Source organism: Streptopelia decaocto, assembly GCF_964273445.1.
Source record: "Streptopelia decaocto genome assembly, chromosome: 5".
Taxonomy (NCBI): domain Eukaryota; kingdom Metazoa; phylum Chordata; class Aves; order Columbiformes; family Columbidae; genus Streptopelia; species Streptopelia decaocto.
This window is the reverse complement of record NC_138659.1, coordinates 58,892,521-58,910,835: the sequence shown is the minus strand read 5'-3', so window position 1 is coordinate 58,910,835 and position 18,315 is coordinate 58,892,521. Positions and strand designations below refer to the sequence as shown.

The 18,315-nt window shown below is 56.0% G+C and overlaps 3 protein-coding genes across 7 annotated transcripts in view; 1 reads left to right on the top strand and 2 right to left on the bottom strand.

The window, feature by feature from the left end:
- Window positions 1-3: 3 nt before the first annotated feature.
- On the bottom strand, window positions 4-2,663 carry BORCS7 (BLOC-1 related complex subunit 7). The gene is made up of 5 exons (XM_082052208.1): window positions 2,485-2,663; window positions 1,850-1,912; window positions 1,342-1,385; window positions 885-905; window positions 4-433 (listed from the first exon to the last, which is right to left on the bottom strand). The coding sequence occupies exons 1-5, from the start codon at window positions 2,623-2,625 to the stop codon at window positions 382-384; spliced, it is 321 nt and encodes a 106-aa protein (XP_081908334.1). The 5' UTR covers window positions 2,626-2,663; the 3' UTR covers window positions 4-381.
- Window positions 2,664-3,377: 714 nt separating this feature from the next.
- On the top strand, window positions 3,378-7,120 carry CYP17A1 (cytochrome P450 family 17 subfamily A member 1; the record flags this gene model as incomplete). Its single annotated transcript, XM_082053626.1, has 8 exons — window positions 3,378-3,695; window positions 4,203-4,341; window positions 4,877-5,106; window positions 5,335-5,421; window positions 5,530-5,739; window positions 6,003-6,172; window positions 6,263-6,366; window positions 6,592-7,120. 8 exons carry the CDS (start codon window positions 3,378-3,380, stop codon window positions 6,858-6,860), a joined length of 1,527 nt encoding a protein of 508 aa, XP_081909752.1. The 3' UTR covers window positions 6,861-7,120.
- Window positions 7,121-13,170: 6,050 nt separating this feature from the next.
- WBP1L (WW domain binding protein 1 like) overlaps window positions 13,171-18,315 on the bottom strand; it is a 59,009-nt gene continuing 53,864 nt past the window's right edge. For all 5 annotated transcript variants that reach the window (XM_082052928.1, XM_082052926.1, XM_082052930.1 and 2 more), the window contains 2 exons: window positions 16,948-17,109; window positions 13,171-15,534 (listed from right to left, as the gene is read on the bottom strand). In XM_082052928.1, coding sequence (XP_081909054.1) covers window positions 14,792-15,534; window positions 16,948-17,109 — 905 coding nt within the window. In that variant the 3' untranslated portion in view covers window positions 13,171-14,791. The remainder of the gene's footprint in view (window positions 15,535-16,947; window positions 17,110-18,315) is intronic.

Genomic DNA, 18,315 nt, shown 5'->3' with positions numbered 1-18,315 from the left:
AAATGCAGACCAGTGTCAAACTGTAGGCACCTGTATTTAAAAGCCACAGCTCTATTTGACGCATTTCTTGCCAGGGGTGCTGGTGTGGGCTGAGCACCTCACACTAAATGGGGAGCAAGTGGACACAGGAATTGTTGTGGGGAGTGAAGTTTCAGGTCAGTTTGTTTCAGTTAGGCGCTGGCGAGCAGGAGAGCATTCTGGAGCAGAGACGTGGATGGGGACACGCAAGAGGGACCCGCGTGCTCGGGAACATGCACTCTGCACATATCCCAGCTGACATCCAGCACCATCCGGACATAGGTCTGAACCCCAGGCTCAGGTGAAAGGATGCTTGGCTGCCCTCAGGACCAGTCAAGATGTCCACATGCCTTCGGCTGCACTTCATTTCAGCAAGTGCCTCAGCTGGTCCTGCAGGTTTGAGGACTGCTCGACGCTGGGGACCAAGCAAGAAGATGTTCACAGTGAGATCTGCTCCCCAGACTGCACTGTGCTGCCTGTACCCACCCAAGGGACCGGAACAGCTCTAGCGCTGACACTAAAGCAAAGAGAAACCCCGAGCTTCCCAAATCCACCTCCGTGTCCCCACAAGGCAAACCTCACTTTGCGCGCCACTGCCCCCATCTCCTGTCATAAATGACCTCGCAGGCTCTATCAATCATATTAATGAAACAAACAGAAGTTTTGGTATAAATCACCCCTTCACTCAAATTCCTGTCTCTTCACAGCACTCAAACACTATCCTACTGGACCAACATCTGTTTCAAAGGCAGCTGCAAAAGCCTTTTCACTGTTTTCCCTCACTGTAATCCACCACTCTTCCCTTTCCATCAACCCCTACATATATCTCCCGGGTCCTCCTGGCATGCACTCAGCTGGGTACTCACTTCTTCTGAATTGCTTCCTGCCTAGACGAGAAAATGAGACGAAAAAAGCATTAGCAAAACAAAATATTAGCCACAGGATTCATGCTACATTGAAGAAAAGGAACTTGATCAAGGGCTCAGGAGGCCAAAGCCCCTGTGTGTTTCTGGTTAAGTCCTGAGAGGACAGCAGTGGCACTGGCTTCTCCCTCTTAGCGCTGGATGCATCACACTCTCACAGGAGATGCAGGGCATGGCAAACAGGAGGCAAAAATCTCAGCTTCCACCCTAAAACAGTCTATGCTGTACCAGCAGAGCTAGAAAGGGCTGGAAGATCCCAGCTCCAAGGTCTGCTCAGCTTTGAGGAGCCGGGCAAGAGGGATTAGCCTGAGTGGGTTCCATCTAAATTCTTTAAGTAGAACAGAAAGGGATCAAGGGACCCACTCAGCTCCCCAGACAGAATGTGGTACCCCTTACTTACTGGTACTGTAGATGAGTGGTTATTATGGCCATTTTCCTTAAACTCTGTGGAAAACAAGACAAAGAACAAATGTCTGACAGGAGCAGTTCAGCAGTCACAGGGCAAGCTGTCCCAATGCCCCAGAGAGTTCCTACAGCATGGCCATCACTGTATCACTGCACCACCTCCAAAACACCCCCAGCAGTATCTGTCAGTGGTGGCAAGCTCCCCTCTTCTTTCCCAGTGACAGGCACAGACAATAAGCACTTTGTTTCAACCTATGGTTCCTTGAACTTTCTGGTAGAGGTGGCACAGCTTAAGGGCTGGGTTGTGCTGCAGGTCACTGAAAGACCAGCAGAACATGTAGGTTTGAAGAAGCATTTGATCACTCTGGCCACCAGCCCCACTTCCTGAACTCATGTATCTAATTACAGGGCTCCAGTACCATGTCTATATCGCCCTTCTTATAACCCTCCTCTCTTCCTACCCACTAGAAACACTATTGCTCTAGAAGAAAAACACAGCTTACATCTTCTGAGTGCAGGATGGCATCTTCTTGCATCACCATGTTTCTAGCAGCTTGACTCAGGAGCTAAAAGACAAATGCACAGGCCAGACCAAGAGGTAGCAGCCCTGTGTTCCCCAAGACACTCGTCAGGGCTGCTCAGTTGCCCGACACGTGCAGCTGACAGTCCAGGGGCGCAGCTGACACGGTGAGAGGCTTGAGGGGAGCATCGCGGGGCTGTGCCCATGCCTCAGGGCACACGGGCTCAGGGACGGACCGAGGCATCGCTCCAGCCCGTCACTTTGGAGAGGTGTAATGCGGTAGATGCAGCCTCCCGCCTCCCTGGCGCTGCCAGGGCGCACCCGGAGCCCGGCAGTGCTGCCACCCCAGCCCTAAGAGCCCTACGGCCGTGCCCGCAGCCCGGGCCCCGCTGTCCCCGAGATGTCGCGGCCCAGGGATGTCAACTGGCAGTACAGTTCCCAGCGCCCCGGCCCCGCAGCCGGCGGGTCTCGGTCAGGCCGCAGCCCCCCGCCTGCTCGGCGCCCCGCCGGACGCTGCTCCAGGGGCAGCCGGGCCGGGCCGAGCCGAGCCGGGCCCCGGCCTCTCCCCGTAGGCCTCGCGGCCGTGTGGTTGTCTGGGCGGCGGCGCCCGCCGCTCACCTCGGCGCTGCGGGAGCCCTTCAGCACCTGCTTGGTGAGGGCGATCACGTCGGTGCCGCAGCTCGTCACCTTCTCGGTCAGGAGCCCCTTTACCGAGTGCCCGAAGCGCGCCTGGGCATCCGCCGCACTGCCCGCCGCCATCTTACCCGGCCCCGCCCCCCGGGGCCGCTACGGCGGGCGCCGGGGGCCAGAAGAGTCGGGAAGGCGCAGGACTCGCGGGCGCGCAGGGGTGTCTCTGCGGAGAAGCCGGCCCCGCACAGCCACCCCGGGACACCTCGAACGTGGACATCACCCCCGGCACGGACACCCCGAGGCTGCCCAGCGCTACCCAGTGCTGCTCGGGGCTGACCAGTGCTGACCCGCACTTCCCAGTGCTGCCCAGGGCTAGCTAACCAGGGCTAACCAGAGCCTCTCAGCAACTGCCCAGTGCTGCCCAGTGCTGCTCATCACCGCACATCACCGCACATCACCGCACATCACCGCACATCACCTCCCGGGCATGTCGAGGGGCTCCCAGGCTGAGGACGGACCCCAGTGTCCCCCCAGCTGCACTCATGGCACCTAGGGGAGACCCTGAGGGACACTCGGTCATCCCCGCACCCCTTACGTGCTGCGGGACCCCGGGGACAAAGCGCCGAGGACAGACCCGGCCCTGGGTGTCCCCTGGCCCGCAGCCCGCTGAGCACAGATCCCACACGGCCCCCGGCACGGCCATGGCCCCGCTGCCCTCGCCCCACGCCGGGTGCCCAGCTGCGGAGCTGGCTGCGGTCCCAGAGCTCGGTTCCCCCCTCCTCGTCCCCCGATAAGGAGCCGAGCCCTCCTCGCGGTCAAGGCGATGGCCCCGCAGCCGGTATAAAGCGCCCTGGCTGCCGCAGCCCCCCGCCGGCCCCGCCATGCTGCTGCTGGCCGCCCTGCTGCTGGCCCTGGCCGGGCTCTGTGCCTGGGCACTGGCCCGCCAGCAAGCCGCTCTGGGGACGGGGACAGGTTTGGGGCGTCCGCGGAGCCTGCCGGCCCTGCCGCTGGTGGGGAGCTTGCTGCAGCTGGCCGGGCACCCCCAGCTCCACCTGCGGCTCTGGCACCTACAGGGACGCTATGGCAGCCTCTACGCCCTCTGGATGGGCTCCCACTACGTGGTGGTGGTGAACAGCTACCGGCACGCCAGGGAGGTGCTGCTGAAGAAGGGAAAGGCTTTCGCTGGACGGCCCCGCACCGTGAGTTGGCAGCAGGTTTTGGAGGGTCCCCTCGCTCTGCACCGTGGGGTGAGGCAGAGGATGCCTCCAAGAAAGGCACCAGCACCCAGCAGGGTCTGTCTCCTCTCCCTATCCCGCCTGCAGCGAAATGATGGGGGGCAGCCCCTCTCTGCTCTGCTCCCTGGGCAAAACCTGGCGCATCCTCCACCTTGAGGGTGCCCGTTCCTCACTGGGGCTGGCTGCATCTTGGGACACGGGGACAGGGGTTCCGGTACCACCAGGCTCCCTGCACCCCTTAAGTGTCCTGGGTATCCAGCCCCTAACCCTGGTGTCTGTCCCCAAACTTCTCCATCAGTCCTTGGCAGAGGGAAAGCAGAGCTCATGGCCCACACTTTGCCTGCCAGCGCCAGTCACCAGCTGCCACCAGATCATCCTTGGGATGAGACCCTCAGCATCATCCCTCACTGACACATGGACCCTGTGGGGTTGCCCTGCAGTGGGGTGACCCCAGGGCTGCCTGTCCCACAGGTGACCACAGACCTGCTGTCCCGGGGAGGCAAGGACATTGCCTTCGCCAGCTACGGCCCCCTCTGGAAGTTCCAGCGCAAACTGGTGCATGCTGCCCTCTCCATGTTCGGGGAGGGCTCACTCACCCTGGAGAGGATCAGTAAGTGCCCCCTGCCAACCCTCAAGCTCTCTCCCAGCTCTGTCTCCCTCCCATGCTTGATCCAGCTGCTTTCCCTGTGCCCTGATCCCCTGGGAACCACAGGGTGACTCAGTGGCTCAGCCCAATCCTCTCAGCATCCCCCCAGTTTGCCTAGTGGGGGCTCGATCCTGCTCTCTCCACCCCCAGTACTTTACTAACACCTCTTCCTGTGCATTTTCTGCCCTGAGCTTTGGCTCTCCTCGCTCACAGCTGGGGAAACTGAGGCACAGAGCCAGCTCCTGGCCCTTCAGACTCCCTGCTCCAGCCAGGAGTGTCCAGCCCCACACAGAGACTTCCCTTCACGTCTCAGTCCTCTCTGCTCCTCCCCAGCACCTAGCATTGTCCCTTCTGACCATCACAGCCCCTCGGGACTCAGCCCTGGTTGGGGAGTGCTCTCTGCAGGCTGTATATCGTGAATGAATGGGGATCCCTCCTTGCTTCCCCCTCCACCCCCTTGGCTTCACCATCACCCCCTCTCTTGCCTCTCCCACCCCAGTCTGCCGGGAGGCTGCATCCCTGTGCGAGACGCTCAGCGCTGCACAGGATACGGCCCTGGACGTGGCCCCCGAGCTCACACGGGCTGTCACCAACGTGGTCTGCTCCCTCTGCTTCAACTCCTCGTATCGGCGCGGGGACCCTGAGTTCGAAGCCATGCTGGAGTACAGCCAGGGCATTGTGGACACCGTGGCCAAGGAGAGCTTGGTGGACATCTTCCCCTGGCTCCAGGTGAGCAGAGACATGGGCGCTGCCTGTTCCTGTCACCTCAGAAAAGAGGAAGGAGCTGGGATTTGTCCTGCAGGAGGGACATACCTGAGCCTCCTAGGGTTAGGAGGGTCCCTGCCACAGTGTCCTGCATGAGCCAATACCTTGGTGGGCACAGAGCGACTGCCTGAGGGCTCATGGATGCTGGGCTGAGCTGGAGCCCTTTTCTGTAATGGGGCTTTTCTCCCCCAGATCTTCCCCAACAAGGACCTGGCCCTGCTGAAGAGATGCCTCAAGGTCCGGGACCAGCTGCTCCAGCAGAAGTTCATCGAACACAAGGTGACAACAGGGCCAGGACAGGGAGATGCTCAGGAGCATCTGGGTGCTGGAGCTGGGATGGGGGGAACTGTGCCCAGGACAGCCTGGCTTATGCATGTCACCTGGCAGGAAGCCTTCTGTGGGGACGCCGTGAGGGACCTCATGGATGCCCTCCTGCAAGTGAGGCTCAGTGCTGAGAACAGCAGCCCCCCAACACCAGGGCTGGAGCTGACGGATGATCACCTACTCATGACAGTGGGAGACATCTTTGGGGCTGGCGTGGAGACCACCACGACTGTGCTCAAATGGGCTGTGCTCTACCTGCTCCACTACCCTGAGGTAGGGTCTGGACCCCATGGTGGGGGCCCCTGAGCTCCCTCCGACACCAGGAACATCTTGAGGGGCTTTGGGGAAGGCAGGTGCCAAAAAAGATGTCAGGCTTTGGGAATATGTGTGATCAGGCTGTGGGCATTTTACTTCTGCCCTGCACAACCTACCAGGAGATGCTGGTGAGCTGGATGTACTCCACTGCCATGGGGAGCCCCCATGCACAGGACACCCCTCTCCCCAGACTCCTGTCCCAGCCCTTGCTCCGCTCCCAGGTCCAGAGCAAGATCCAGGAGGAGATGGACCAGAAAATTGGCTTGGAGCGTCACCCCCACCTCAGTGACCGCCCACTGCTGCCCTACCTGGAGGCCACCATCAGTGAAGTGCTGCGCATCCGTCCCGTGTCCCCCCTGCTCATCCCACACGTGTCCCTTGCTGACACCAGGTGAGACCCCCCAGGGCGTGCATCCCCAGCCGGGATGCAGGCAGAGACCATGGGATGGAGCAACTATCTCACTCCGTGTTTGTCTTGCAGCATCGGGGAATACTCCATCCCCAAGGGTGCCAGGGTCGTCATCAACCTCTGGTCTGTGCACCACGATGAGAAGGAGTGGGACAAGCCTGAGGAGTTCAACCCTGGTGGGCTGGGTGCTCCCCATCCTCCCTGGGGGCAGGGGATGGTGGGTGGGCGCAGCAGGAGCAGCTGAGCCCGGAGGAGGTTGGTGGTGGGAGGTCGGATCCTGCTCCGTCCTGGCTGTGGTATTGACCCTCTTGCAGCTCACGGGAGGGACACACATGATTAACTCAGGCAGGTCTCAGGCAGAAGGGACTGATCGCTGCCAATGGTGCCCCTTCCCCTTGCAGGTCGCTTCCTGGATGAGCGGGGCCAGCACATCCACTCACCCTCACCCAGTTACCTGCCCTTTGGGGCCGGGATCCGCGTCTGCCTGGGCGAAGTCCTGGCCAAGATGGAGCTCTTCCTCTTCCTGGCCTGGGTGCTGCAGAGGTTCACACTCGAGTGCCCCCAGGACCAGCCCCTCCCCTCGCTGGAGGGCAAGTTTGGCGTCGTGCTGCAGGTGCAGAAGTTTCGGGTGAAGGCCAGGCTGCGGGACGCCTGGCAAGCGGCCTCGTGATGGGGATGAGCCCTGGACCCCAGGCAGCAGTCAGGTGGAATGGGACCACAGAAGCAATGACCTGCCTGCTGCATGGATGTGGGGTTCTCCGGATAAAGCTGTTCCCAACACAGCATGGCTCTTGCTATTTTTTGGGAAGGTGATGGAGAGCAGGAGGAGGTGGGAGGGTGCCTGAGATATATGGTGCCCCCACAACTTCATGTGAGCACTGAGCTGAGCTGGGAGATCGTGGCCCCTCTACGGGGTGCTAACACAAACATCCCCATTGCCCCCCAGAGATGTGGGGTGGGGGGCTGGTCCAGAGACAACCGTGAGCCGTGGAGACCAGCCACCCACACATCTGGGGTGGAAGGAGGGTCCATCCCACCCAGGTAAGGGGGAAAAGTGATCAGTGGGGGTTAGGGATGCCCAGGCTGTGCCCAGCAGCTCTGACTGGGCAGAGTGACCCTGGCTGGTCTCGCTGGGATTAGGGAGAGTGAACACAACACGGGCTGGGAGCTGAGTCCCCCAAGGAGCAAGGGGAGCTCCCCCAGCCCTGCCTTCCCCTGGCCCATCCTGAAACACTATGCCCCTGCCACTGGGACCCCTGCCCGCTCCTTGTGGGGAAAAAGAAGGAAACAGCTTGGAGCATTTACGCCCACACACACATACATGTACACACGCATGACACGTGCACACACGCAGCCCCTTCCAGAGGGGACACAAACACTGTGTAGTGCCACAGGGCTGTCCGGCCCTGTCCAGGGTGTGAGCCGCCACGGGGGGGCACAGGCAGCCCCAGCTCCAGCTGGAAGCGCAAGTTCCCACTGCTCAGGACACCGACAGCACTCAGAGGTGCCCGGACCCTGCGGCTGAGCTCAGCTGCAGCCCCCAGGCCCGATGTGCAGCCCCATGGAGCCGGGGGCTGCTGACATTCATCATGTACTGATGTGGCATCTCACATCTGCACTGTGTCCCCAGCACCAGCTCTCACTGTCCAGCTGGGTTATGGCCGTTACCTCAGGCAGCATAACCTTCCTGTAACACGAGGGGCCACGTTTACTTTTGCCAAAAACCACCATGCATGCAATTAGGTTTCTGGTTCTCTATTACCTGACCTCTTAATATTTAACTAAATAGCAACACAGCTGTGGCTCAGGGCACCTGGAGGGAATGCAGCCGGGACGGAGGGGAAAGCCCCGCACAGCCCCGGCGTGGTGTGACACCCCCAGTCCTGCACACCCGCACGTTATCCCCCTTCTCTGCTTCCCCCTGCCTTCTCTCTTGCTAGCAGGTGGGAAGACTGACATAAAATCTCCCCACCACTAAACTTTCTACTCTGTGTCTCAAAGTGTATGTTTTTTTTTGACCCGCCAGCAACGCTGCTTTCTCCCATCCTCCTCACAGCTCAGCATCCGGTAACAAATGGGTCCTGTCAGCCCACATCACAGGGACAGTGAAGGAGACCTGTTTGCAGCCCAGTACAGCACTGGGAGGAGCTTCTCTCCTCCCAGTTTGCATTTGTGAGGGGTCAGGGTGGTCAGGAGGAGCTGGAGAAGAACAGCGGTGCACACACCCGCCCTGGGGACAATCCTTGGGGTGATTTGTGCAGTTGACCCACCAGAAGCAGGGCAGAGGGGAGCACAGCAAGACCCCAGCCCCACTGCTGCTGCGCGGAGTCTCTGCTGGCTTGTAAGAGCCCCACACACCTTCCCCGTCCCCTGCCCGTTTCCATCACGCCAGGGCTGCCGCTGGGGTTCCGATCCCTCCACTTCTGCCAGCGCAGGCTGAAGCTGTCTGGGTGAAGGAGAACTGAGCTCAAAACGGGTTTGGGGAAAACTTGGCTAAACATGATGCTCTGGACATCCCTGGCACCTCCATGCCAGCCTGGTCCTATCCCTGCCCCAGATCCTGTATGCGCTGGCGGGGAAGATCCTCTCCAGTTTCCTGCAGTCTCCAGTAACCGCAGCATCCTGATGTTTCCAGGAGCACCAGCCTGGGACCTCCAGCACCTCTGTGGCCCTTTGCTAAGGCACTGCGCTTGCTCTGGGTAAGGGAAGTGGGTTTCTCCCTGCACCTTGCACACACAGTGCCGTTGCCAAGGTGTGTGCACTCACAGCAAGTGCTCTAAGCCAGGGTGTACCTCGGGGCAGAAATGGAGATTTTGGTACCAGGAATGTTTCTAAACCACAGAACACCTCCAGCTGCAGACACTTGCACAAAGCTCGCACTCCAGCTGGGTTTCCACGTTCACCAGGGCTGGCACGTTCTGTCCCCGAGCCTGGAGACCAGCCATGTGCCACAAACCCCATCACACCGAGTCCAGGGGGGCATCTTGCCCCCTGCCCCAGCCCTCCTCCTCCCAACCAGCCGACCAGGAGAAGATGCCGCCGTGGGGAGCTCGGTACCCAACACGAGCTGCCCGGCGGCTCGTGAGCTGGTAAACCGCCACCAGCATGGCTGCTCCCTGCGCTGGGAGCTGCTGAATCATTCGACTGGTATTCCTGTCCTGACAGCTGCCCCGGGGCTGTGCTGCTGTGCCCAAACTCCCGGCCCCACCAGACAGTCTCACCTGGGCTGTGGGGCACTGAATCCAGCCAGTGGTGGCCCCCTCCCGCCCCTGTGAGCTCCCTGCAGAAACTGGGATCTCCTGAGACCCAAACCACACGAATTCACAACCTCGGACAAGCCCCTTGGCTTTGTTCAGACCTGGCAATGGGCAAACCAGCAACCCAAAAATTGGGAGGATGAGGTGGCCATGCCCAGAGGAGAGCCAAGGGGACCTTAACATCTGCCACCAGCTTTTGGCTGCCCAAATGTGGGCAGGCACTGGGAATGCCAAGGTTTTTGCTGTTGAAATAATCTTGCTGCTGTCATGGTTCGGTACATGTTGTGTCCCCACCCTCCCCCTGGGGCTGCTGGGGGTCTTTGGGGGAAGCAGGGCAGGAGGGAGAAGGACCAGGGGGCTGGGAGGGCAGCTTTGGAACCAGCGGCTCTGCCTCCCTGTGGCAGAGGGGGTCTGCAAGAGAGAAATCAGTGACAGGAGAAAAGATGAAGCTTTTCCATTCACAGCTCTTCTCCCATTGTACCCCAGGTACCCCATGAAGCAGAGGTGCAGCTCACCAAGGCGGGACCCATGGGCACTGGGCAGAGCGAGCCCGAGCCTTTCCACCACACAATCGCGTTTTGGGGGGCACAGCCACCTCTGCAGTACTTGACTGACCCAGCTGCGCTACAGGGCTCAGCTGGGGAGCACCAGACAGCCCTGGGCTGTGCTGGGAGTACCACGACTAGCACAGGAGGAGTGGGCAACGCGCAAAATACCTGCGTGCTCTGCAGCGGGCAGGGCGCCAGGTGAGCTGAGTAAGCACAAACCTCGGGACACAGCTGTTCTCCAGCCGAAAACAAATTGAGAAAGAACCCAGCAGCCTGTGAGCAGCCCCAGCACAGAGACTGCAGCGCTTGCACCACCACGGCCCCCGGTGCAGGAACCGGTCCCATCTGATAAGAAGAGATCCATGCTGCAAGGGAGGGGAAGGCATTGGAACCAGCTCTGACGAAGAAAGGCAACTCATCCTGTTCTTCCCAGGCCGTCCGGGATGCCGCAGGGCTCGCCTCCAGCGGAGGGGCTGCTGGGCTGCCTCCTCCCTGCCAGACCCGGCCTGGGCTTTTGCTGTATAAACAAAAGGAAAATAAAAAGGCGGGGGGAGGGGGCATGAGGGGGAAATATGGGGAAAAACCCTCCCCAGGATGTGTTGCACTGGAAGGGTGGGCAAGGGCTTCAGAGGGGCCAGGGGAGTTTGTTCACTGCGGTGGGACCGTGCTCCAGCCCTGCTGGGAAGGGGTCACGGCGGGACGTGCCCGGCTGGGGCGCGCGGGAGAGACGAGGCCATTGGGCTGTGGGAGTTGGCCGGCACGGGCAGGAAGCGAGTGTGTCCCGGGCCCTCGCTGCTGACGCACGTCCCAGAGCGGCGAGGGCACCAGGGAGCCCAAAGCTCCCAGCGCCGGGCGGCGCGGCCTCGCGCTTCTGCGGAGCCTGCTGACTTTGCTTCTGTCCCGGAAGCCTGCTCAGGTTTCCTGCCCCAGGAAGCTTCCAGTGACTGTGTAACGCAGCAGCTTAACTGCACCTCAGCTTTCCTTAGCCCTGAGTCAGGCAGGTAGGAGCTGGGAGCAGGCTGCCAGCAAGCACCAGAACACACCATTCCCTCCACACCTCCATCTTCAGCCAACACCCGACACCCATCCCCTGGGTGGTACAAACATGTGACCACACACTGCAGGAAAATCGCGTGGTGTTCCCAGAGGGGGATTTTGCATAATCAGAGCCAAAGAGTCCCTCGGGAACACTGAGGCAATGCTGCAGGACCCACTGGTCCCAGGAGCCCCGGTTGTGCCAGGGCGTGCAGCACCTGGCCCCAGGTGACACACCCCAACTCCGCACTGGGTCCTTGTCCTCAGAGCCAACTTCGGTGTCCAAAAACATGCCCTGTAAGCAGCACAGCAGTGACCAGACTCCAGCAAACACAGACTTCAAGTATTACCGACACCAACACTTAAAACTCTTTGTAAAGAACACCGAGCTGTGGATTGACACTAGTTTGCTCTCAGTTGTGCTGCGCTGCCTGCAGCTCAGTTTTGAAACAACATACTCACAACTCCCGCAAAACACTTGCCCTTTATAGCTGGAAATAGGTGTCTTTTGGTGCTCCAAGCTTACAGATGCACACCTGCCCACATCCTCACATCTCCAGCATTTTATGCCCACAGCTCTGTTTGGGCCATGTTGGCTTTCTACAAAGGGATACATGGGGGATCAAATACCTTTCTAAAGCTCCACATCTGGGCCTTTGGGAGCCCTCTGCCTGCCTGTGCTTTTTCTTCTGAAGAGGTGCCAACCAGGATGTCCCCGAGAAGCAACAAAGATGCTGAAGGGAGTGGAGCATCTCCTGTATGAGGAAAGGCTGAGGGAGCTGGGGTTCTTTAGTTTGGAGGAGACTGAGGTGTGACCCCATTCATGTTTATAAATATATAAAGGGTGACTGTCACAAGGATGGAGCCAGGCTCTTCTTGGTGACAACCAATGACAGGACAAGGGGCCATGTGTACAAACTGGAACACAGGAAGTTCCACTTAAATATGAGAGGAAACTTCTTCTCAGTGAGGGTGACAGACACTGGAACAGGCTGCCCAGGGAGGTTGTGGAGTCTCTTACACTGGAGACATTCAAAACCCGCCTGGACGCCTTCCTGTGTAACCTCATCTGGGTGTTCCTGCTCCGGCAGGGGGATTGGACTGGATGAGCTTTTGAGGTCCCTTCCAGTCCCTGACATTCTGTGATTCTGTGAAGCTCAGCTGCCGGTGTTCCGCCCCACACCACTCCTCCTCCCCACACTGGATGCTCCTGGTCCAGAAGCCTGAAGAGCCGTGCTGATGGTCATGGTCCTGCTCCTCCTCAGGCACATGTGAGCTTAAGAGACCTGGTTTGTGCCCTGTTTCTTTCTTGATGGTTTTTAAAAGCCTGAGACACCTCCAGGAGTCATAAAACAGGCACACCACTGCTTCTTCCTTACTTCTTAAGATTAGAAACATCAGCTTGGCTTACTGGTACTCACCTCTATGTCCAGAGAAGAAGTGGGTGGTTCCCCTGCCCTAAGCGGGATGGCAGGATGGCAGGATGACACAGATTTTTGTCTTAGCCAACAGAAATGTTGGCAGAGGGTCCCCCACTGGCACAGGGCCATCCCCAGGATTTACAGCAGTAAAACCCCACTCTGTTAGGACCAGTGTGCTTTTTTAGCTTCCTCTGTGGCAGAAGGAACAAAGCTAGGTGCCAATACACAGAGAATTCCTAGGGGTGGCACTTGGAAACTTTAATTCTCTTCTCAAAAGATACGCGTGGTTGGTGGACACAGCCGGAAGTGGCAAGTCCCGGGGGCGCACAACGAGCCAACCCGGCCCTGGGGCACGCACAGGGTCCCCGTCACCTCTCACACTCCAGGCAGCCAGGAGCCAGGTCTCCTGAATCCAAATCAGAGTCTTTCACTCTTGAGAGCACCCTAAGACACAAACCGAAGAGCCGTCCTCATCAGCTGTTCTGATGGAAGAGAATGGCTGTGATGAGCAAAGGAGCGGGATTCTCCTAAACCTTGTGAGGTAAAAGGGCTCTCCTCAAATGTGTGGGTAAAATACTGCAATAAGCACCACTTGTCTTGCTCTGCCATTGGTACCCAGCACACTGCTACAAACCTCCAGTTAAAAGGAAACAAACAACAAAACACAAACTAAAGACAAATCTTGCTCTTAACTCACAAAATGATACACATACACGGGGCAAGTTATCAGAAAAGGCATTATATTTTGGTTTCCACCTTATTTAAAACTGATTTTGGTTTTCAATCAATCAAATCTGAATATGTCTGAGTTCAGCTTTCAATTTTTTTTTCCCCTATAACAGTAATGATCTGGATGACCATAATTATAAAAGGGATGGGGAGAAAACCCGAGAACAAGATACACAGTCCGAACTGTGCTCTCTTCCATAGGAGCACTCCAGGGAATGTTAGTTTCAGCTCTTTTTCTTTTGTTTTTTCCTTCCCTTCGGGTTGTTTCTAACAACATCTCTACCGTTTATTAAAGCAAAGCTACAGTAAATTTTCTTGCAGTCGTACAGCAGGTTTTCATATTACCAGTAGGACTCGCATGCATGGATTGCAGTCACACACACACGCTCACAGACATTGTACAGTAGCCAGTTGCCACCATTAAAAAAAAAAAAAAAGAAAAAAGAAAACAGACATTCATTTCTTTTAAGTGGTCAACATTAGAATCGCACCAAACTTTTGGATTTAAAAAAAAAAATACTGCACAGGTCTTCCACATCTATATGGTAAGTCATCCCTTTGCAATGGACGGAGCTCTCGTCTCCATTTGTTCAACATGCATTGCTGAAGCTTGAAGGCACGCTGGCCAAAGAGAGCCCTGTTCTTTTTTGTCATCCCAACTCAAGTGTGCTGCTCTCGGGGTGCAAACAAAGGAAAAAATAAAGCCAAGCCCTTTTGCAGCACACCGGGAAAAGGTAATTCGCAGACCACAGTACTTGGAAGGCAGCCCAGCTGCCTGGATTCTACTTCTAACTGTGCTCTTGGAGGCATTGAAAGAATACACTTGTCTTTAAAAATGACATGTAAAGGCAAATTTCTGCAAACCTTTTCTTTCCAAACTGCTTACAGTAGACTAACACTCCTTCTGGAAGAAACTGGTCCTTCAGTCACCAGCTTCAAGTGGGAAATTTCCTACCTGCTGTCTTAAACACTGAAGCACCAGAGGTTACAGGGCTGATGTGTTCAGGCATTCATCAGCTTCGGGAAAACTTAACACACACAAAACAAAACAAAAAAAAAAGGAAGAAAGGAAGAGAAAGAAAGAAAGAAAGAAGAAATCCCCAATGCCTCAAGAGCACTATATCAAACCAGAACTCTTGGGCTACTGACTGCCGGCACTGTCAGAAGCTGCTTGCTTCTGGGAAGACACCTGGAGGGTGAAGCCTTACGGTGATTTCGTATCCTCCCAGGGTGAGATTTGCTGAGCTTTACTGATTGCGAGATAAAGCAGTGTTCTGGAAAACTAAAACCAACAAACTCTTAATAACCATCACCAAAATCATCATTGAGAAAGTTCCATTTGTTAGAAGGTCTCATTGAGAAACATCAGTCCCTGCCCCACAGAGCAGGACGGACATGATTAACAAAACCCAGAGCAACCCGTCCCCCACAAGCCAGGCCTTCAGGGACTAGTCCCCGAATTATATTGGAGGGGGAGAAAGAAAAACAAACTAAAATAAGAAGGTTGTATCACCTTTTCCTCCTGTTAAAGTTTTAATCCTCTTATTTTACTCTTATTTCTTTGTTGTGTGTGGTTTTTTTCCCCCTGATTCTCCCTTCCATTCTGCCACCTTAGCTGTGGGAGTTACTGGTACGAGAGTTTGGAGAGTCCTGCTCATTTATTGTGTTCAAGAGTACACACACCGGCTGCCGGGGCAGGTGGTGGTGGCTGTGTTCACGGTGCTGCTCTTCCGTGGCATTAAAAAGCCCTTCCTCCTCGTCCCCGTGGGGGCGGCCACTGCAGCTGTCGCAGAAGTCCAGGGGCCCATCCAGAGCATCATCGATGAGCCCATCGAACTCCTTGAGGTCGTCGTCATGATGGCCCCGGTTGCATACGCAGACTTCGATGCCCGAGTCACCGGTGAAACGACGCTGCCTGCCCGGCGTCTTGTCCTTCACGTCGGGAATGGCGCTGCTCTGCTCTAAGCTCTCAGAGCTGTACCCCTTCAGCAGTTCCTCCTTGCACTCCGTATCCTTATCGGGGCCAGCCCTCTCCACTAGCTCGGCTCCCGTGCTGGTACCTCCGGGCTCGACGCTTTGCATTTTGGCAACTGCCCGCTCGACCAGCGTGGTGGTGGGGGAGGGCTGGAGGTCCCCAAGGCCGGGGGGTGCGGTGCTGTCAGTACTGCTGTTATTGCCGTTGGGCGCTGCCAAGCTGCTCTGCGCTGGCTGCAGGTTCCTTGGTGTGTCCGGGACTGTGCTACTGCTGCCTGCCGGGACGCACTGCTGATGTAAGGCACTGTATGGTGGCGGGGGGGTCGGCGGTCGGTTCACCACTTCCTCATAGGGAGGTAGTAAATAATTTGGCAAAAACCCTAAAAGTGAGAGACAAGGAGAAGTTATATCGTGAACAGCTTATTTCAGGAGACAAGGCACTAATACAAGTCAGTATGACATTTGTCATCTACTGGCATCTTCCCACTGAACAGCTCAATGGGCCTTACACAGAGAAGCAGCAGTTGCCGCGCAGGAGGCACAACTACAGAAGGAGGTGGACACAGCTGGGAGCAACAGCTGCATCTCCTGGCTCTCAAGTCTACACTCAGGGCCACCAGGAGAACCTCCCACCACCACCATGTACCCTGTACCCCAATACAGCCCCATAAACCACACCAATGGATGGCCTGTGTTGGCTGGAGGGAACAATCTGGGAGAGAGCTCACCAGCCCTCTCCAACACTGGCTTCTTAGCTGAGTTTCTACTTTCAAGAGCAAAGATTTCATTTCACAAAGATTTGTGCAAATACGAAGAGACACGAGCAGTTCCAAGGCCCTTAGGATGCTGGCTTTTGGTTGTTGTTTTAGTTCTGGATTCAGTTTTTCTGGTGCAGTCAGAATAAATGGGCAGCAGCGGGAAGCAAGCTTGGTTTATTGTACTTACAGTCCCTCGAATCTATGAAAGATTTTGCTTATTTTTTAAGAGGCAATACAGTAGCCTATATAGACAGAATGGACTTGAATACTGGAAACATTTAAAGATGGCACTATAGTTTTCCATGAGCAATTGTGTATCCCTAGGGCTGGGGAAGAAAGCACTGCTGGGGATTATTTCTGAGGTGGCTGCAAGAGTTAAACAAGAAAAGCAAGTTCATACACGCAATTCAACAGTCTGTTACAGGAAACTCAGTTGTGGTACCTCCAGCCAAAAGGCCCAGACTCTCCTGTGCAGCAGGGCACAAAGGAGTGAACAAAGCGATCGTACTTTCCCTGAGCCATGGGCAACAGCTCCTTCGTGCAAACTCCTGGGGCTGCTCACCAACAGCATCATGTGCGATCTGCAGCACAGGCTGGGAGCCAGCACAGTCCCTGCGGAGGCACCACTCCCACCCAGCCTGTTTGACCAAATTTTGTGAAGCCACTTCCCACATCTCAGTCCCACTGGCAGCAAGTGCAGGCTGGGAAGGAGAAGCATCCACAAACTCCTGAATGAGATATTTTAAGAAACTTCTCAGAAAAAGACCCAGGGAATCGCTGCACTCACAGAGCCAAATCAAGGGTGGGTGTGAAGGTTCTGTAACTGCTGTGGTTCAACTCCAGACTAAAGGGAACTCAAATGCATCCAGCAGCTGGAATATGTCACCTCCTATCTACAAGCCAAGCTTAGGCAGCAAAGCTGCTCCTTGTCTCTTGCAGAGCCCAAGCACTGCTCCCCGCTTCCCCCCAGCACAGGAAACTTACTGCTGCCCTGCTCTCCACAACTCCCAGGAAAAAATGGTGTGAAGTACATACGCAAATAAAAGGGCAGGGCTGAATAGTTATGGGCTTCCCGGTAAGCGATCAGGTTGATCTCGTGTTGCCGCTGCTGGGCCTGGAGACGATGCTTGGTGCGTCGGTGATGGCAAACACAACAGCAGCTGAGGATGATGATGATGGTCCACACCAGCCAAAACCCTGCGGGGGGGAGAGAACAAGTGTTAGCCACAGCGTGAGAGCCACATCCAACCCCAGCAAACCCCAGGAAGGCGATGGAGAAGATCATGAGAAAGCCTGGATCTGAACCCTGCACTGCTCTAAAGGCAAAATACACGGTGTGTCAGGAGGCTTCGACACGGACACGCCTGCGTGGGCAACTGCTGCTCTGAGGGCCTTGATTGCTTCGGGTAACACTGAACACGCTTTGGTACAACGTGGAGTATGTTCGATAGGCACAACTCTGGAGAAGAATGAAACACGGAGACAGAGCTAAGGTTCCCCCCACCCACCCGTCCCACCCCTTGGATATTATTTCTTCCAGCTGAAAATACGAGCAGAGCTGTGAATAGCATTGAACTTGCCTCCCACAGCCCCTCGGGTTTGAAAATAACAATCAAGACACAAAAGACACTCTGCAGATTGACCACAGAAGAAGAGAAAAACCCCAAACACTCTGTTTTGCTTTTGTTTGCACTGCTCTTTAATTTCCAGCCCAAATCCTTCATTGTTATGCTTAACAAAAACATACTCTTTTTAGATAAATGTCTCAAAATATTTTTAAAACTTATTTTTGTGTTCAATGTCTTAAATTATCCAAAATGCAATTAAACAACCCCCCCACTCTGAATCCTCACGAAACCTAACTTCTGCTCTGTTTGCGGCCACGGCTGGCTTCTGTGCACTGTTGTACCATACATCCACCGCTCTTTACAAGGGAACTCTAAAAGAGCACTTCCCGAATTTTCTCCACTCCCTCCAACATGTGGAATAGCCCCTTCTTTCTGTAGATCACTCTTCATGCTTGCATGCACTAGAAAAATGTTTCTGAGACACATTTCAGAGAGCTGTAACATTCACTGCACATGAGGCTTTTGTCTCCTGCAACTGCAACCCTCAGCCCTACCGGCCTCAGAGGTGTCTGTCATCTCCATCTTTTTTAAGCTCAGTTTTTAAAGCTAAGGATACCAGGCGAGCTCCCCCTTTAGAAACACGTAGGCCTGGCAACCCCTCCTCAGCAGACAACACTGTTTTTCTTTTGGTAAGACCTCTGCCACTATTCATTTTTCCCGAAGAGACAAAACGAAGACTCCTACAGCCCATTTTCAGCATGGCCATTCTGCCCTGGGAGATCAAACTGCCCTGTTTTTTTCCTCCCCAGTGAAAACCTCTAGTCCCACCTTTACA

Bases quoted from the DNA above. Each gene is read 5' to 3' on its own strand.
- BORCS7 (XM_082052208.1), bottom strand. From the start codon at position 2,625: ATGGCGGCGGGCAGTGCGGCGGATGCCCAGGCGCGCTTCGGGCACTCG. The intron at 1,386-1,849 runs GTAAGCTGTGTT...TGTTTTCCACAG, and splicing joins CCATCCTGCACTCAGAAGAT to AGTTTAAGGAAAATGGCCAT. The intron at 434-884 runs GTGAGTACCCAG...CTTGGTCCCCAG, and splicing joins CAGGAAGCAATTCAGAAGAA to CGTCGAGCAGTCCTCAAACC.